This window comes from Schistosoma mansoni (assembly GCF_000237925.1).
Source record: "Schistosoma mansoni, WGS project CABG00000000 data, supercontig 0013, strain Puerto Rico, whole genome shotgun sequence".
In the NCBI taxonomy this organism is placed as follows: Eukaryota; Metazoa; Platyhelminthes; class Trematoda; order Strigeidida; family Schistosomatidae; genus Schistosoma; species Schistosoma mansoni.
The window spans coordinates 3,529,537-3,547,260 of record NW_017386025.1 but is presented as its reverse complement, the minus strand read 5'-3'; the positions used below and the strand labels follow the sequence as shown (position 1 = coordinate 3,547,260).

Below are 17,724 nucleotides of genomic sequence, written 5' to 3'. Positions count from 1 at the left end.
CAGAAATCTACAAGTCAGGGAATTTGAAAGTGTTCATGTTTTCCATTATTATCATCATTCTTTATTTGAAATAGATTAAAAAATAGAAAAAAACCCCGATAGTGTTGTTATCTAAATGTACATATTAAAGAGACTGAGTAAAATTCATAGCATGTCTTGACGGTATCGCTTTTATTTCCATTTTAACAAAATCGGTAAAAGGCTGAAGGTACACTAAAAAAATATAGGATACATAATATGTTGTAATTATAAGTTCCTTTTCATTTTTGTAAAATAAAACATCGAATTGTTAATAGAAAATACACCAATTAAAGTGGTTCGTTATCTCTATATACATTTATTTGCTCAGAAAATTATAGAAATGCATTACGAAATTATCTGGTTTATGGTAATGATGAAACCAAGAAGAATTTCGGACAAAATATCAATGGCGACAAAAGAATATAACTGATAATAATAAAATAATTCCTATTCCAATAAGCACTTATGTCGTATTGTTACTACTATTACTATTAGAATTATTATCATTATCACAAGTTGTTACAGAGCTGTCAAATGGAGAAATAGTCGCCGGCCCGATTGATTCCATTGGACGGATCTTTTTAATGCGGCCCCCACGAGGCTGAAAAAATCAAAGCGAAATAAGTTGTTATATTTTATAGTAGGGATCAATAGTTATTTCATTTTAGACTATTCCTGCTAACAGTATTCTAAATAATTGGGCTTAGCATCACTAAGTGGTTTCTAGTACTAACTTGGTGTTTTAATTCTAACTACAAAATATGCGATTTTAAGCTAAAAAAGATGAAACTATTATATTCCTACTTCCGTCATAAAAATTAATTATTTGGGGGCAACAAGAAATACTGGGAAAGCGGCGAAAATCATAAGTGACTTTGGACTATGAATCAGTTTGCTATCTGATTGCCCAAGAACATTCTAGAGGAACCTCGTACTTGGACAAGATCTACTTTATATTATTATACACAAAACTTATTAAAGAGATGGGATTGTGATTAAAGCTCACTTGTTCAGCCCAAGCTGCTTGACGTTTTCGTTCAAGCAAATCTTCATCAACAGCACTGATATCTGATGCGGCCTGAGGACGCGAACTTGATTTTGTGGGATTGAAACCACTTGATGATGACCGTCCAATTACATGTGCCTCAGCGTCTGCGTTTGAAAGATTAGTTACATTTTCAGAGGCTATTAGTCTTTTGGCTGCTTGATTTTTAGCTGGGCGACCACGTTGAGGTTGTAATCGTCTACGTATTTGAAGTCTAAATCAGAAAAATACATTGACATCAATCAATAATATCGTAGTATGAAAATGGTCGAAAGGGAAATGAGTGTTTATTTGAAATGGATAAATGAGATATGGCAAATCTATATAGACAAAAAAGTTTCTGTCAAACAATCTTAATAAGTGACCATGTATCATTAAATATTAACAAATAGGTGCAGAATAGTTAACAGGTTACACGTAGTCACATCTTAGAAGGTAATAAAACTCGGCGGAATTTACATCACTATGGCACCAAAGGTTTATTTGCATAAGATACATTTCATACTAGTATCTCTATTACTACCATATTAAGTACTTTGACGACATACAATCAGTTTAGAAGACATAACTCTGACCAGGGCATGTATGTTAAATTACCATCTGCTAGTTCACGACCGCGTGGATGGTCCTGAATTTGTGTAGCTTAGTCACTTGAATTATCAGATATCGCTGGAACTCAATGACAGTTATGACCCTATGGTAGTTTTTTCGTATTTAACACCAAAAACAGGTGAATATTGAAATATATGAAATCTATTTAGGTGAATAATTAGTAATTAGTGCAACTAGCAACCAACAATAAAATAACTCACCGTTTTACCAACTCATCATCATCAAGTAACAAAGAAACCATATCGGATGAAGTCATATGTTCCGTGGAACTTGACGAATTTGTTACATTTGACAATAGATTGTTTAATCCTCCTTGACCTGATTGGATTACCATTTGTTGCATGGCACGTTTCTCTTCTGCACGACGCAACATACGACCTTCGACTGTATTTTTGCAAATAAGCCTATAAACTGTAACCTGAAATATGAAATTATAAGTAATAAATGAATAAACATAACATTTCTTTATATTTGGTGATGTTACAACGGACCAGATGGGAAACAACAATGATGATCCGAAATTTCGATTGTTAAACGTAATTGATTTGGTGGAGTGGACAGAGACGAAGCCTCATTGGTTGGTCCTAGATGCATCTTTTACTAAGCAATTGTTATTATTAAATTAGGTGAACATACCACAATAAATTAAAGTGGATTTCCTTAGTATATCAAATATCTTCATATTTAATCAGTTGGCAAAATGGTTCTGAGAAGAGATTTTTAGCTTGCTCAAGGCAATATTTTATGATTTCTAGTGTTCTGTCATCAACTACATTCATTTCAAGAAAACCTTGGTTTCCTTTAATCGATAGCGGAATTTTTATATGAAGAGAATCCAAGACTTAATTTAGTCCTCAATAATTTCATTTTTTTGCACGACGTCACCTATGGAGATGACCAATTACAATTAAGGCCACTGGACAGCGAATATATAGCCTTTGCCAGGGAAGTCCTACTCACTGCCTTCTCGTACCACGGGTGTTGTTTACGAAAGTGAAAGGACGAAAAGCGAATGTCCGGCGCTTTAACCGGGTTGGTGGACACGGAGGGTCCACCCAGGGGAGTTGGAAAACCCTGATTCCAAACCAATGGTGCACATGGGCTCCAGTATCCTGATGGAACGAATGGCGGACGAACCTGTCATTGGTCAACGGCTACCATGGGACTGCATCTCCTCACGATGCTCCACTGCCTTGTGGATCAGACCTTTTGGTCAAAGGCTCGGGGTGTGGCCCCCTAAGAAAACCACCTGCTTCGGTTTGGGCACCCGGGCAGTATCACAGCCCACACACAAATAAATGAAATGATGAACTCTATTGACGATACTATCCCTGCTCATACTAAAAGCAAGACAATTTACATTATTATTATTATTATTATTATTATTATTATTATTATTATTATTATTTACCATATCGCTAACTCACCCCCTTTTATCCCCAATTTGTGTAACCTTACTTTTAAACTTATGCAGCAGCTCGCCAATGATGTAAAATCTGTCCTATCTAAACGATCTCCAGTCACTGTCTGGTTGAAAGTGAATGCTTCCACCGATAATGAATACTGAAGCAGTCTTTCTGAAACCACGTACGCCGTTCAAGCTGGCTTCCTTCAACGTTCGCACACTAATGCATATCAGACAACAGATAGGGCTGGCTATGTCTTTGGAAGGTCTTAATGTTGATGTTTGTTGTCTATCCGAGACCCGTATTCAAGACTCTAGTGAAGTACTACAAATTCGATCTCCATCTGTCGCTTCGAAAAGCTTGTTTCACGTGCGCTTATCCGGGAATCTTGTGGCATTTTTGTCTGGTCTTGCTGGCTTTGGCGTCGCACTAAGCGCTAGGGCTGAGGCAGCACTAATCGATTGGATCCCCATTAACAGTCGGTTATGTGCTGTTAGATTAGAAAGTTCCATCAAAGTGAGAAGAAATCGGCGTGAGAAACGGTGTCTTTTCGTCATCTCCGCCTATGCCCCGACAGATTGCAGCCCGGATGCAATCAAGGATGAGTTTTACCACCAGTTAACAGTTCTTCTCCAGAAAGCGCGTTCGACAGATATTGTAGTATTAGCCGGAGACTTGAATGCTCAGGTCGGGCGTCTAGGCACAGAAGAGAGTCGTTTAGGTGGCCGATGGGGACTTGTTGGTCGCAGGACAGATAACGGGGACCGTTTGTTGCAACTGTGCACAGACTGCCACCTGTTTCTGGCTAGCACTAACTTCCGGCACAGTCATCGCCGGTGTGCCACCCTGCATCCTCCCTCTGCATCCCAAGCCTGGACTCAGATTGATCACATCGCGATCAGCTACCGCTGGCGTGGTTGTGTACAAGACTGCCGCTCCTTTTGGAGTACCTATCTGGAATCTGATCATGCCCTGGTCTGCGCCAATCTCACCTTACTTTTCAGCGGCCGAAGGATTGACCACCACCAACGGATCGATGTTAGTAAACTGGCTGCAACATCTGTTGCAAGTAAGTATCGAACCGAGTTAGCTTTTAGGCTAGCTACTATCCCACCGAAAAGTATAGATGAGCATTGGTTGCATCTTCACGACGCCATGAAAATGGCGAGTAAAGCCGCTTGCGGCTTCACGAAACGTCCCGCTTTCAAGCACTGGGTTTCTTCTGGCTCCTTATAACTAATCGAAGCCCGTCGGTCTACTCCGGGTGACCGTGAGTATGACCACAAACGAAGGCTGTTACGTAATGAAATCGGGCAAAGCTTGCGTAAGGACCGAGAAGCCTGGTGGTCGGAGCGTGCTAATGAGATGGAAGCAGCAGCTGCATCTGGTAACTGCCGGAAGCTCTTCCAACTCATCCGAACCACTGGCAGCAAGAAGTCCGGTGTGAGTGAAACAATCTGTGAGGGTGACGGGATGCCAATCACTAACATCTGTTGACATCTTGGACGATGGGCGGAATTTTTCGAAGGGCAGTTCAACTGGCCTGCTGCTCCGGCAACATCAACCAGTTTGTCCTGCCTCCCATGGCCGGTGACGACTGATCCACCAAACGAGGCGGAAGTCCACAAGGAACTCCAACTCTTGAAGCGCTACAAATCACCTGGCCCAGATGACTTACCTCCGGCTCTTCTTAAAGATGGTGGTGACTTTCTGGCTAAGGAACTGACTGCGTTGTTTGCAAAGGTTTGGGAGCAAGAAAGTGTTCCAACAACATGGAATGAGTCAATAGTCGTCCCTATCTTTAAAAAGGGTTCACGTTGTTCCTGTAACAAATATCGGGGGATAAGTCTACTTCCGATTGCGTCCAAACTATTGGCTTCTGTCATTCTTCGTAGGTTGTTTAAAACCCGAGAACGATTGACTCGCGAGGAGCAGGCTGGTTTTCGTTCTGGTCGAGGATCCATTGATCACATCTTCACCCTCCACCAAATGTTAGAACACCGTCATACTTATCGCAGGCCAACAATCGTAGTGTTTCTTGATATCAGGGCGGCCTTCGATTCGTTGGACAGGACTGTTCTCTGGGATTGTCTATTGAAGAAGGGTGTGCCTGAGAAGTTCATTAACATCTTAAAGGCCCTGTATACGAACACCTCAGGCAGAGTGAGGGCATACAACCACCTTTCTCCCTTGTTCCATTTGAGCAGTGGGGTTAGGCAGGGTCGCCCAATCTCACCATTCCTCTTCAACTTTGCCATCGACGACATCCTGGAAACAGCTTTGATGAATGTAAGTAATGGAGGTGTGGATCTGCTGCCTGGAGAACGACTTCTCGACCTTGAGTATGCGGACGATATTGTCTTGCTGTGCGATAATGCCCAAGGCATGCAATCTGCACTTAATCAGTTGGCAATCAGTGTCCGCAGGTACGGCATGTGCTTTGCACCCTCCAAGTGCAAAGTACTCCTACAAGACTGGCAGGATTCTCATCCTGTACTCACCCTGGATAGTGAGCAGATTGAAGTAGTTGAGAAGTTCGTGTATCCAGGTAGCTATATAAGTGCTGGTGGTGGCGTGAGTGATGAGATTGATGCACGTATAAGGAAAGCCAGAGCGGCTTATGCCAATCTGGGCCATCTTTGGCGCCTTCTTGATGTTAGTCTGGCTGTAAAAGGTCGGATCTACAACGCGTCGGTGAGAGCAGTTTTGCTCTATGCTTGTGAAACCTGGCCTCTCCGAGTTGAGGATGTTAGACGTCTCTCTGTGTTCGATCATCGTTGTCTTCGAAGGGTTGCTGACATACAGTGGCAACACCATGTTAGTAATGCAGAGGTTCGGCATCGTGTGTTCGGGCGCAGAGACGATAATTCAATTGGTGTCACCATCTTGAAACACCGACTTCGGTGGCTTGGACATGTTTTACGAATGTCGTCCCAGAGACTTCCACGCCGTGCATTATTTGCCGACTCTGGGACTGGTTGGAAAAAGCGGAGAGGAGGTCAGTGTATGACATGGTGTCGTGGTATGAAAGAAAGCTGCAAAGGGCTAGCTTCTGTTGGTCCTTCTCGACTCCCTGGCTGGAGTCCGAGAGATGGTGCAACACAGTGGCTAGAGACGTTATCGGATATGGCTCAGAATAGAAGCCAGTGGCGATCCTGCTGCAACCTTCTTTTACTTTCTACATAAAGAGTGGTTCTAACTTTCTTAACTGAAAGAGTCTTCTGGTTGTACATTTTAGTCCGCCTTATCTTTTCACCTCTTCTCTTCCTACTTTCATTATTTTGTGTGGCGCATATGTATCTGGTGCCCTTTTGTACCAATATATATGTGTTTAAATAAATAAATAAATAAATAAAGGCCACTGGAACAAATTAATTTAAAACTCGCAAAATAAATAAAATGTACACTTCTTAATAAAGCAAGCACTGATGACGTTGTTCAGAACAACAGTGAAAGTTACTCAATTAAACAATCTAGTTTAGAGATTTTCACAACACCAAAAAAATCTATCTGAGCCTCAAATGATGTCCATCATTTAAATATTGTGATAATGATCTACACGAAGTAGTTTTCCTTAAGTTAGATATTGATCTTTTGACACATTTTCTAAAAAAATATTCAGTCCGTTTAAAATACTAAACGAACCACAAAAACGTAACGATATTTTGATCAGTTAAAAAAAGTATAAAAGAAACATACAGGTTTTGTTTGACCTAGACGATGTGCACGATCCATTGCTTGTTGATCTACAGTTGGATTCCAGTCAGAATCATAAAATATAACTGTATCAGCTGCAGTTAAATTAATACCAAGGCCACCAGCACGGGTTGATAATAAGAATACAAACCAACGTGGATTAGTCTGCCATTGAGCAACCATATCTCTACGATTGGATAAACGTGATGAACCATCCAATCGTAGATAAGCATGTTTACGATATAACATAAACTCCTAAATAAGTGATAAATATAAAAACATCACATTAGTAGTCAAAAACAAGTCATAACTTTTGGAAGTGATGCAAAACACGGTAAATAGAAGTTTTTTATACAAGATTTAATCAGCTGTGTATGGAAATCGAACGGTCAAAAATGAAAGGATACGCCTATTTCCAACGGTAAATCAAATAAATTCATCAACTGTAGAACTGGTTGTGGAGTAATATATAGAGCCCAATGTAGATCGACTTATTTGTAGGAAATAAATATCAATAAAACTGAGCAACAAAATAAATAAACACCGCACTTATAAAAAGAGTAAAGGAGAGAAAGGTACTACCGAAAATGAGTAGAAATATGAAAACGAAAATAGTTTATAAAAGGAGATACAGTTCGGTTAAAAATGCGACCAGAGAAATTTCTTTCAGTTCCACTACCACGTACTTTCTTCAAAACTATTTTCAGAATGCCATCGATGGTAGGGTCGAAAAACCTCATTTCTGGATTGCAACAATGGAGGGAGGTGGTTGCATGCCCTCACTTTACTCAGGGTTTGTGTAGTCTTCAAAATGTTATCATACTTATCATTAATATTCAGTGGTGTGAAAATACGGCCAATAAATACACGAACTAACCGAAAATAACCAGCTTCTCGCGAATCACACTTTCACGGGTTTCGAACAATCAGTGATCTATGGTGGAAACCAGTGGTTTGATTTCAATGGAACGTAGAATTATTTCCTTATAGTGGATGTACAAATTACATAAGGGCTTTTTAAAGATGAATACGGTGGTTGCTTCATTTAATAATGCCAGGACACTATTTTCTACATCCATCAAAACAAGGCAGTCAGCTCCTGACCAAACGTTCGCTACCTTTAAAAATAACCGAGGATAGGTCATCTGGATCTGATGACTTGGATGCCTAATAAGTTGTTCCTTGAGGAACCCCCGTTGTGTTAGATCAATCGGTCGTCGACGGGTAGAGAGAAAAGGACAGTCTAACCAACGATACTGAGACAGCATACCATCCAAACTGTTTTGTTGAAGAACTCTGTCATATATCTGCTCTTCATCGAGTTTTAGAACACAAACGTAACTACTGATGTCTGATTGTTGTGGTATTTCTTAGTGTTAAAGTAGCATTAAACTTTATTGATCAACAGGTTTCATGGAAGCGTCTGTCTTTGACAGGTGTACCATACAAGTACGTAAAACGTGTTTTTTTACTCCCGAACTAATGGTCGAGTCATAGGTTATGGTTGACTGTCATCAGAATTCATTAGATCAAGCGATGTTTTTTGGGACATTTAACTTTCCCAACTTATTTGACTTTGTCATGCACATTTTTTCGGGAATAATGCTTTCGTCGTCTGACTTTTAAGGAACTGGTCATCTTTTAGGAGATTCACTTCCTGACTTGGAATAAGCACATCATGGTTTTAATCAGTGGAAACATTGAGTGATAATACAAGCATGTTTGAGATAAGTTCCTCTATCTCTAAATGCAAATGTTGTTTTAGGAACGGTCTGCGTCAAAGTCTGAACTAATGACAGAGATTGAGAGTAGTAGAGCACGTCGACCACTTCAATTGTCTTGGAAGTCTCATTAATCATGATGGGTTGATGTCTGATGAAATCTCGGTGAGAACTCAGAAAGGTCGGCTGAATTTTTCACCTCATGTCACTTGTGGAATAGGTAAGGTATCGATCTACCAACCAAGAGACGATTTCATTTGGCAACAGAATATGGTCTGGGTTAGAATCCAATGGGGATCGTTAGTTCCATTAAACAGTATCAGGAAGAACGAAACAGAGATCGTGTTCGTCACTACTCGACGATTGTGTTAAAAAAGAATCCTCAAACTCACTTTGTGCTTATTCCTGAACTCAATAAATTCTGTAAAGAATGTGAAACTCTAATTTGAGTATATATGTGTTGCAGTATATCAGCTTTCCAAGATTTCCTTAAACATCAAAGTACAAAATCTGCAGAAATGCTCCAAATAGACTAGTAGATAATTCTCTACCGTAATTAAGGGAATACGTATAGACAAGATCAGAAAAAACACTTTATCAATCCGGCTAAAATATCTAACCTCTTGAAACCGAAATAACAATAAATGGATAATTTTCTCGAGGAAACAAGTCAAACTAAGTGAAACTAACCTCTAATATATCAATCATACGTGTCATTTGTGAATAAATTAATACACGATGTCCATTTGATTTCAATTCAGAAAGAAGGTAATCTAACGTAGTTAATTTGCCAGAATCTGAAATGCGTGTAGCACGTGAAACAAGTTCTAAACTTCTAGGCAATGGCGTGGTCACATTGTACGATAATGAATATACATGTGATGTATCATAATTGCACGTATTTACAAACGGTTTAAGTGGATTAATTAACACCTAAAATAAACAATTTAAAAAAAATTCAAATTAGAATGAGAATTTCCTTATATGTTGCGCATAATGGGATGCCCTATACGAGTAAGCAAAAGCAATACTGAATTTAAAAATCATTTACCGGGTCGAAATAACATAAGTTTTGGGTATTCACAAATCGAGACGAAAATGTTTCTGAAGGACATATCAATGGTATGCTATTCAAAAGCTTGAGTGAAACACGACAATGTATGATTTAGGTAAACAGATACAGCTGATTATTGGCGATTTAACAATTCATGTCCAATATGTTAAATAGCCAAACTCCTTTGTCTTCAATTCAGTTGTGGTCGGATCGATCTTCGTGGAGTAAAACTAAATTATTTAGCTGTTTCTTCTGAAGCTTGTTGGCTAACTTATTCCGACTCAGTATGTTATATAACTCTTTACTAATTCAACCAATTTTACGGCTGTGACCAGTTGGAGTCATAAAACCACAGGAACCATCTTTATTATAATTAAGATACTGAGTTGGTTCGTTAAGATAGTTTAATTCTAAGCAATGAAGGTGCTATAATTCACGTTGTTTGGTTTTGATGAGTAGCTTTTAGTTAATCAATACATACATGTCTGATAATTCTCTGTAAGCTATATTTGGACAGGAAGTATAATTTACAAAGATTGTTGAATTATAGGCATCACTATCTCCATTAAGTTTTGAGATTCAATTGCGGTAATTTTTAATTATGAACAACTGGGATATTATTCTAATATGGACATGGCTCTACGGGACAACTAACACATAAAACTTCAACATTAATTCCCAATACAATGAAAAACAGAGAATATATGAGGTTAGGAAAAAATCGATATTCAAAGAGACGTAATTATAGTGGCACAAACATGCAAACATAACAATCAACAATGACCTTGAGACACAACGAAATTAGCAAACTAACAGTAAGAACAATCAATCAAATAAGATAAACGACCGTGAGGAAATATCAACTAGAAAGAAGTTATCGCAGTCATCCTGACGTAAAATAACTAATATTTATTTACAAGAGCCAGATGAATTGAGGAGTATCCCCTAAAAGGGATACACAGAATAGGGTGGAAACTAGTAAGGGTAATTTACTAAGATGTGGTTGTAAGTTTTATTTACATTGTGAACCATCCGTAATCTAATCTAATATACTGTTATATCCAGAGCTCGTATTCTTGCTATACCACGTACAACTTGAGCACTCCAACACTAGAACCCTCCGAGTCGCAAGTTAGAAGACAGAAGACAAGTAGGAAGGAGTCTCATTCCAATCAGTGTCAAACAAGGTACGAAACACTCAGGTATTTATAGTTTTTAGTAAAAACGAAATCATCACTTCAGTCATCCAATCTGCATACAGTGGTTTTTAGGATTTGTCCAATCAGGAAGCTACACGTCAAGATTCCGGAATGTTCTTTCAAAAGATGATTAGATGGAAAGTCTTTGGCTCTTTCCAAACTTCTTAGGGTTCCCGAAGGGCCGACCCTACATATACATAAATGTGAAAATCCAAACTACATGCTATTTATCGTAAGTAGTCTAGTATCGATCTGCTCCACTAAGTTCCTACAACCAGTTTAACACTTGTTACTACCTTCTTATCACTTCTTTTTACATACTGCTGCTGGATACCATTAACTAAATGTTAAGTTTTTCAGTTCATCTAGATTTTGTCCTTTTTAGAGCATCAATGAATTTCCACATGTTCGGATGAGCGGCGCCAATGAGTTAGTTAAATCCTCTATGCCATCCCTACACCAGATTATTCGTTCTAAGATCTCCCAAAAACGGAATTATGGACGTTCAATGATATGACTTAGAAAACTGGATCGTTGTGGCCTGTATGTCTGGTCGGTTTTTTGATCCAGATCTTCAAAGTAATTTGTTGATATTCTGATTTTTTTCTTTATTTTCTGAGCGGAATGGTGACTTCATCAGATTACCAAATGCAGTTATGATATCTGTGACTGATACAAGAGCTAATTCTAGTAACTGACGGGTCATAAAACAAACTTTTTATTTGTTATTGAATGTTTTGGTGACTGTTGTAGTCAGGTATATAGATCAGCTTATGTGGAACAACAGTTATATACTGTATTTGGACATACCTATAAAAATGTTAACAAAGCTGAATGTTCATAATCAGTGATAATAATTGATCACTTTAAATTTGGACTCAGTTTATTCAATTTGTTGAAAGTGAGCACATAAGAATTCGAACTTTTATTATTCATTAGAGTATAAACAAAAGAAATAATCGTATGAACTATTTAGATCTGAAGTTTGAGCTGATATAACAATACGACAAACTCACAGATACCATAGCTACAATTTAATATGTCGCTTCTGTTGATAAAGCTGTCGATTGCTTTTTTCCCATACACCTAAAGCTTTATTTGGAGCATGATATTGTTTTATTAACTGTCTGCAATAAACTCATAATTTGTATGAGAGCGTTGATTTGTTAACGGAATTGATAAGATTAGCAAATACCATGATTTATCAGGAATCAATTGAAAATGAACATGAAACTGAAAAGACTTTACAAATATATTATTTTATTTATAACAATCTACCCAACGCTCAATTTATTCAAAATTATGAAAAGATTTTAACATAAATACTGCACGTCATGCTTCTTATAAAACATCAATACTTACAATCTATGTAATGTTAAGTTTCAAACCATAAATCCGATGTATCTTAGTTTCATCAATGCTTCAGTCGATTCTTCTTCGTGATATTACTTTAGGATTGCTATGAATGGGTTGGTTTCGAAGATCATGAAATTATACTCTTAATACATTTAACTCTATTTGTGAGCCTTTGAAAATCAGAATCAACGTTATAATGTATAAAAATTTAATTCACAATATTAAAAAAAATCAACATCCTGTTATAGGATAATACCGGACACAAAGTAGGAGGTATGTTAATTACTGTACTAAAGAGGATGTAAGATAGTCAGGTTATTAACTAAATATGAGCAGTGGTTATGCAAACTTAAATTTTCACTCATAGTTCATACAATTCGAACGACTGAAAACTCAAATGATACTTAACACCATGAATAGATCAATATTTTAGTTATCAATAACAAAATAAATTTGATAGAAACTTACTTTGTGAGTTGTTGCAGCTGAAACAAAATTTGGAATATAAGGTCTTATTCCAGGACAATGAATAAAAACTGATGGTACATACGATACAGTGGTAGACGATTCGCATTCAACTTGACGAAGGAGAAGATCTTGAAGATTAACTAATTGTGAAACTGAATGACGAGAAGTACGCATATGACTCATAGGGAAAAATGAATTCAGTTGCAACAATCCAGAAGCGTTTTTATTCATTGTAATATCTTCATTAAAATAGTTACTTATTATAATACGTACAAAGTGGTTATGAGAAATAAGTTGAGAATCGGAATGTGAAAAACTCCCAGTTTGAATAATTTTTGCATATTCATTAACAGATAAACCTAATAGGCGGGTGAATGAAAAGCCTACAAAACAAAATAGAAATATCAAATACAGCAAACGAACTTTCATACGTACAAAATCATTTTTATTACCAGTGAAAAACCAGACAAACAAGTAATCACTATAAACAGTAAGGAAAATTGAAGCCTTTTCAGTAATTGCGTGGTGTGTGCTACTGATGTCGACAGATGTAAGTAGTACGCGTCATCAATCGAAAGTGAAATGTCTGAAGGCAGAAGGTTAAGAAGACCAAAGAAAAAAGAACGAGAACAGGGGGTGATTGGTGTGGAAACAAAAGAACAGTCAAGTCTGAGACAATTGGTTGACATTTTGCAAATGAAGAACTTACTGTATTGTTATCAGGTTTTACTAAAAGATTCTGTAATTTTGTGTTCAAATACATTTGGTTGTCCCCACTGGTGTTCTGGTTCACTACAGTTGTAGTGCTTCCCTAAAAATATCCATGAGATATTCATTTGAAAAGATTCGTTACAATCTGAGTAGTAGACATAACAAACAGTTTCGCTCGAAGAAATCATGGAATGAGCTGCATTATAACACATTGGAATCCGATGTAACTCAAAATAAATACACACTTGTTATATCCTAACGAAGAATAAATGAACGGTAACTGCTGAGTTATTTATGGACTAATATTATACATATATTTATATATTATAAGCTTCCATTTGACCTAATGACGACTATTATACGATTTACTATTCCTAATTTATTAGTTACAGCCTCTCACAATCACAGCCACCTTTTGGTTTGATTTTGTATGATTGTTATTTCCCATTTTATTGTATGATGCGGTTTGGTTTGTTTGTATATAAACCAAGTATGTCTGAAATATATGATTCAAACAGTAGAAACTGTATTCTGGGCTCAAACAGGCTGAATTAGGCGAGAAGCTACTATCTCGGAGGTCCGATAAAACCTAAGAGTTGAATCTAGGCTGCTTGTACTGGTTCATGCGTCATTGGTCTGGTCGTATAGGTCGGTGTTTTTAATTGACGATTTAGTCACACGATATATTAACAGGTCATTAGGACAGAACAACACTCATAAGAAATACATTTTACGAGAACACACAAGTCAAATTCATAAAAATGTTTACCTACTTCTTAGTACTGGTTCTGAATAAAATACAGTCTTATTTTATCTGCAAAACATCGTCAGCTTGATACTAGTAGTAGTCAATGTCAGACCGATTATTTCAATAAATACATTCACAAGAAGGATGGAAACGATGTTTTAAATTTATAAATAAGCAGTACTCTATGCCGATGTGGTGTAGAAAATTATGTTGATGCACATTCAACGATTTACCATTCTTAAGTTATCCCTTATCTATTAATCACCGCCTCCCACATTCACAGCCACATTTGGCTAAATCTTGTACAAATGTTATTTTCTATTTTATGGTACGGTGTGGTCAGTTTGATTGGTATATAAACTCAGCAGGTTTGAAATAAAGTGATTCATACTGCAGAGGCTGAGATTGGTGTTTTGGATTTAGCTGGATGGGCTAGGCAGAAAGCAGGACCGACAAGCACTCTAGACTGCTCATACGGTTTTCGTGTATCACTGGTCGGATCGATAAATCGCTGCTCTCTGATTGGCAGTATTATCACGTTGAACGTTAACAAGGCGTCCACTCGGCCACAAGTTATAACACTGACAATGTAGGAAAATATTGTGCAGCATTAAGCAAGACCTTTTTTATTTTTAAACTATCAGTTCGATTCACCATGTGAAAAGTTAGTGGTATTGAATTATTCAGTCTCCAAAAGAATAAATTACATCGATAATCTCGCAGTTCCAACTGAAGTAGCTCAACCATTCAGCTAAACTAACATATTGATGCTTAAGAAACTGATATGATTATATCGAGAGTAAAAATCTAATTAAGTTACTAACTAGACACAAATACTAACAAGCTTCAGTTAAAAGTTATTCGGTTTATGAAATACAATCTTTAAAAAAATTATCACTTACATTTAGATGGGTAATTTGTACACGACCTTCTTTGATTCACCATACAGCTTGGTCCTAAATCTGGTTCCTCATTGTCATGATGCCATAAGTCCTTATGTATATAACAAGGATGATGAAGATAGAAATACTTTGCAATAATGATGAATAAACCTATTGGATAACAGTCATACAAGGATATTGGACACACAGAAAACAGACTGCGCAAACTTTTAGCTCTCCAACTAAACAATGACAAGGTGTCTACAAAATAGAAGTTGAAAAAAAACGGAACTATCCTTTTTAAAATGACAAATTGTTGAGTTTTGGATCAACTAAAAATATACCACATTTTAAACTTACCTGGAGTTTAAAGAGTTAATCTTATTTGAAGATTATAGGTGAGCATTAATAATCAATCCTAAACTATGATGATTTCAGTGATCAAAACAATCTTTTAAAATAGATTAATTTCCTCCAACAAAGAAGAATTTTTATCCACGTAGATGAATAACATTGGAGTACAACATAATGAAAGTCTTCCGAACTGATGAAAAGTAAAATTGTTTTTTTAAAAAAGTAGGATCAGGCACATATATACATCGGTTCAATCTGTCACACTTTATTAGCACAAGATGAACACCAAATTCATAGAAGTAGTTACTCCAATGGTAGTAATATATAAAAGAAAGATTGTGTACAAGGATATAATACAGGAAGAAAGAATTAGTTCGTAAAAATCAAGGTGTTAAGCAATTTTAATCTCACTGTCTAAAAAATTCTTTTAATAGAGATCAGAGTTAATGATGTCTACGACAAAAATAACCAAATTATGCAAATGATATCAATAATTGATAAATATTCGCTACTAAGAAATAACGTTCACAAGCAAGTGGAAAGTAAGTAGATAATACACTAGACAAATGTTTACTTTTTGAAAACATTGAAGCTAGAGATAAATAAGCCTAAACAAATTTAAATCAGACAGCTGAACAATTTACAAAACTGAACTATTTATGGAATACTGAGAATTTAAAAAAGTACAAATAATGGGTTATGCATACAACAAAAAGTAATAACTGTTTTACATACCATCTTCGTACAGTAAATTTGGAAGCTTCCACATTGCATATTGATTACGATTGTTATTGTAAGCATTATACTTAATATTTGAATTATAGAATCGACAACTATTCGGTTCAATTTGACCAGTTATACAAGAGAAACGAACATCACGACGTTCCCATAGATCTGGATGATTGCATACTTTTCTTAGTTGCATCACCAAATTAATTAAATGAGCTGTAGCTGACGAAGACGATGACAATGCATTAGTATTATCTAAATTCGATGAAAAATTATCTGATATTCCATTAGCAGACATGATGGAACTAAGATCTTCAAGACGAATCTTACTACGTAATCGTTCATATAATACTTGTTGTCGATGACTTAATGGACAATATAACATAATCTCAGTCTGTATATTTTTTTCAAGAGAAAAAAAAAAGAAATAAATAAAAGAGATTAGCAGCTAATCAATAATGAAACTGGTGACAATTACGCAATAGGTCCTGCAAAAAAGTGTAAATAACTTTAGGTTATAGTTGCAATTCGAAGACTTATTGATTGAAACAGAAATTTAGTAGTGTTCTACACATAAATCAAAAAAATCTTCAGTTACCATTATTCTGCCCCCAATATATATATATATATTGAGAATCGTAGTTTAAAACAACTAAAGATATAAAGGTTTGATGTTGTAAGTGTTAACATCAAATTAAATCCTACATTCATATTCAAACACGATTAACTAATCAGTATTAAATAGCACATAATAGTTATTATACGCTAAATGATGAGTTATTAATTCAATAACTGACAATATAAACAATTGCTTATTAAGAGATACAATGAAAAAGTCATGATTAATACTATTATTGTTTGTTTTAGTTCCAATGCCTTATACACTTATTACGTCAAATTACAAATGATTACTCTAAAATCACTCTTTCACTTCTAGCCCCATTGAACTCAATCTTGAAGTCACAGTTTTGTAAACCGAACTGTGCACTTAATTTATTGTACCGAACAATGTGATGAGAAAAAAAACGAAACTTCAAAACTCCATATATCTAACGTCAAAACTGAGTTGACTAATGCATCCATGAATTATTTGATATAAAGTCAGATTCATTTAGACTTCTTACCTTGATAATGAACAGTAACCAAAGTAAAGAATAATCAGAAGTAATAGAACGAGCTAAATATTGTTTAAATGAGAAACCAAGCTCACCTTAGTCGATATTTCATGTTCAACTTCAGTTTTTGTTCTACGTAACATGAATGGTTTTAAAATTAAATGTAAACGTGACAATTGATTTTCATTCAATTTTGAAGTTATTAAAGATCCAGTTCCACTGCTACTAGTGATGCTTCCTCCTCCACCACCAGTTCTAGCTGTAACACTGGCTTGAGACTCAATATCACGTGAAAACCAATTAGCAAATTCATCATGTGAATCAAATAATGTAGGCATAATAAAATGTAACAATGCCCATAGCTAAATACATGGATGAATATAAAACAAAATAGATTTAGACAATATAAATCATATCAAAATAGTAAAATAAAAAACTGATTGACAATTATTAATTAGTTAATAAGAATTGAAAAGCTTTTGACTAAGATATTCTTATTTGTGAAATATGACTAGCTTAGTTCTAATGCATGTATAGTGTAATGATTTAAATATTTTACATTTGACAGCTCAAGATCATTACATAATTTAATGAATTATATAACACAA

General features: G+C 36.1%; 1 protein-coding gene across 1 annotated transcript in view; it reads right to left on the bottom strand.

Moving 5' to 3' along the window:
- Positions 1-484: 484 nt before the first annotated feature.
- The window catches only part of Smp_163620 (helicase swr1, putative), a gene marked incomplete at both ends in the record, with an annotated part of 42,071 nt that continues 24,831 nt past the window's right edge, over positions 485-17,724 (bottom strand). The window contains 7 exons of the mRNA XM_018790939.1: positions 485-622; positions 1,028-1,280; positions 1,879-2,096; positions 6,784-7,035; positions 9,192-9,298; positions 16,008-16,395; positions 17,212-17,478. Coding sequence (XP_018645948.1) covers positions 485-622; positions 1,028-1,280; positions 1,879-2,096; positions 6,784-7,035; positions 9,192-9,298; positions 16,008-16,395; positions 17,212-17,478 — 1,623 coding nt within the window. The remainder of the gene's footprint in view (positions 623-1,027; positions 1,281-1,878; positions 2,097-6,783; positions 7,036-9,191; positions 9,299-16,007; positions 16,396-17,211; positions 17,479-17,724) is intronic.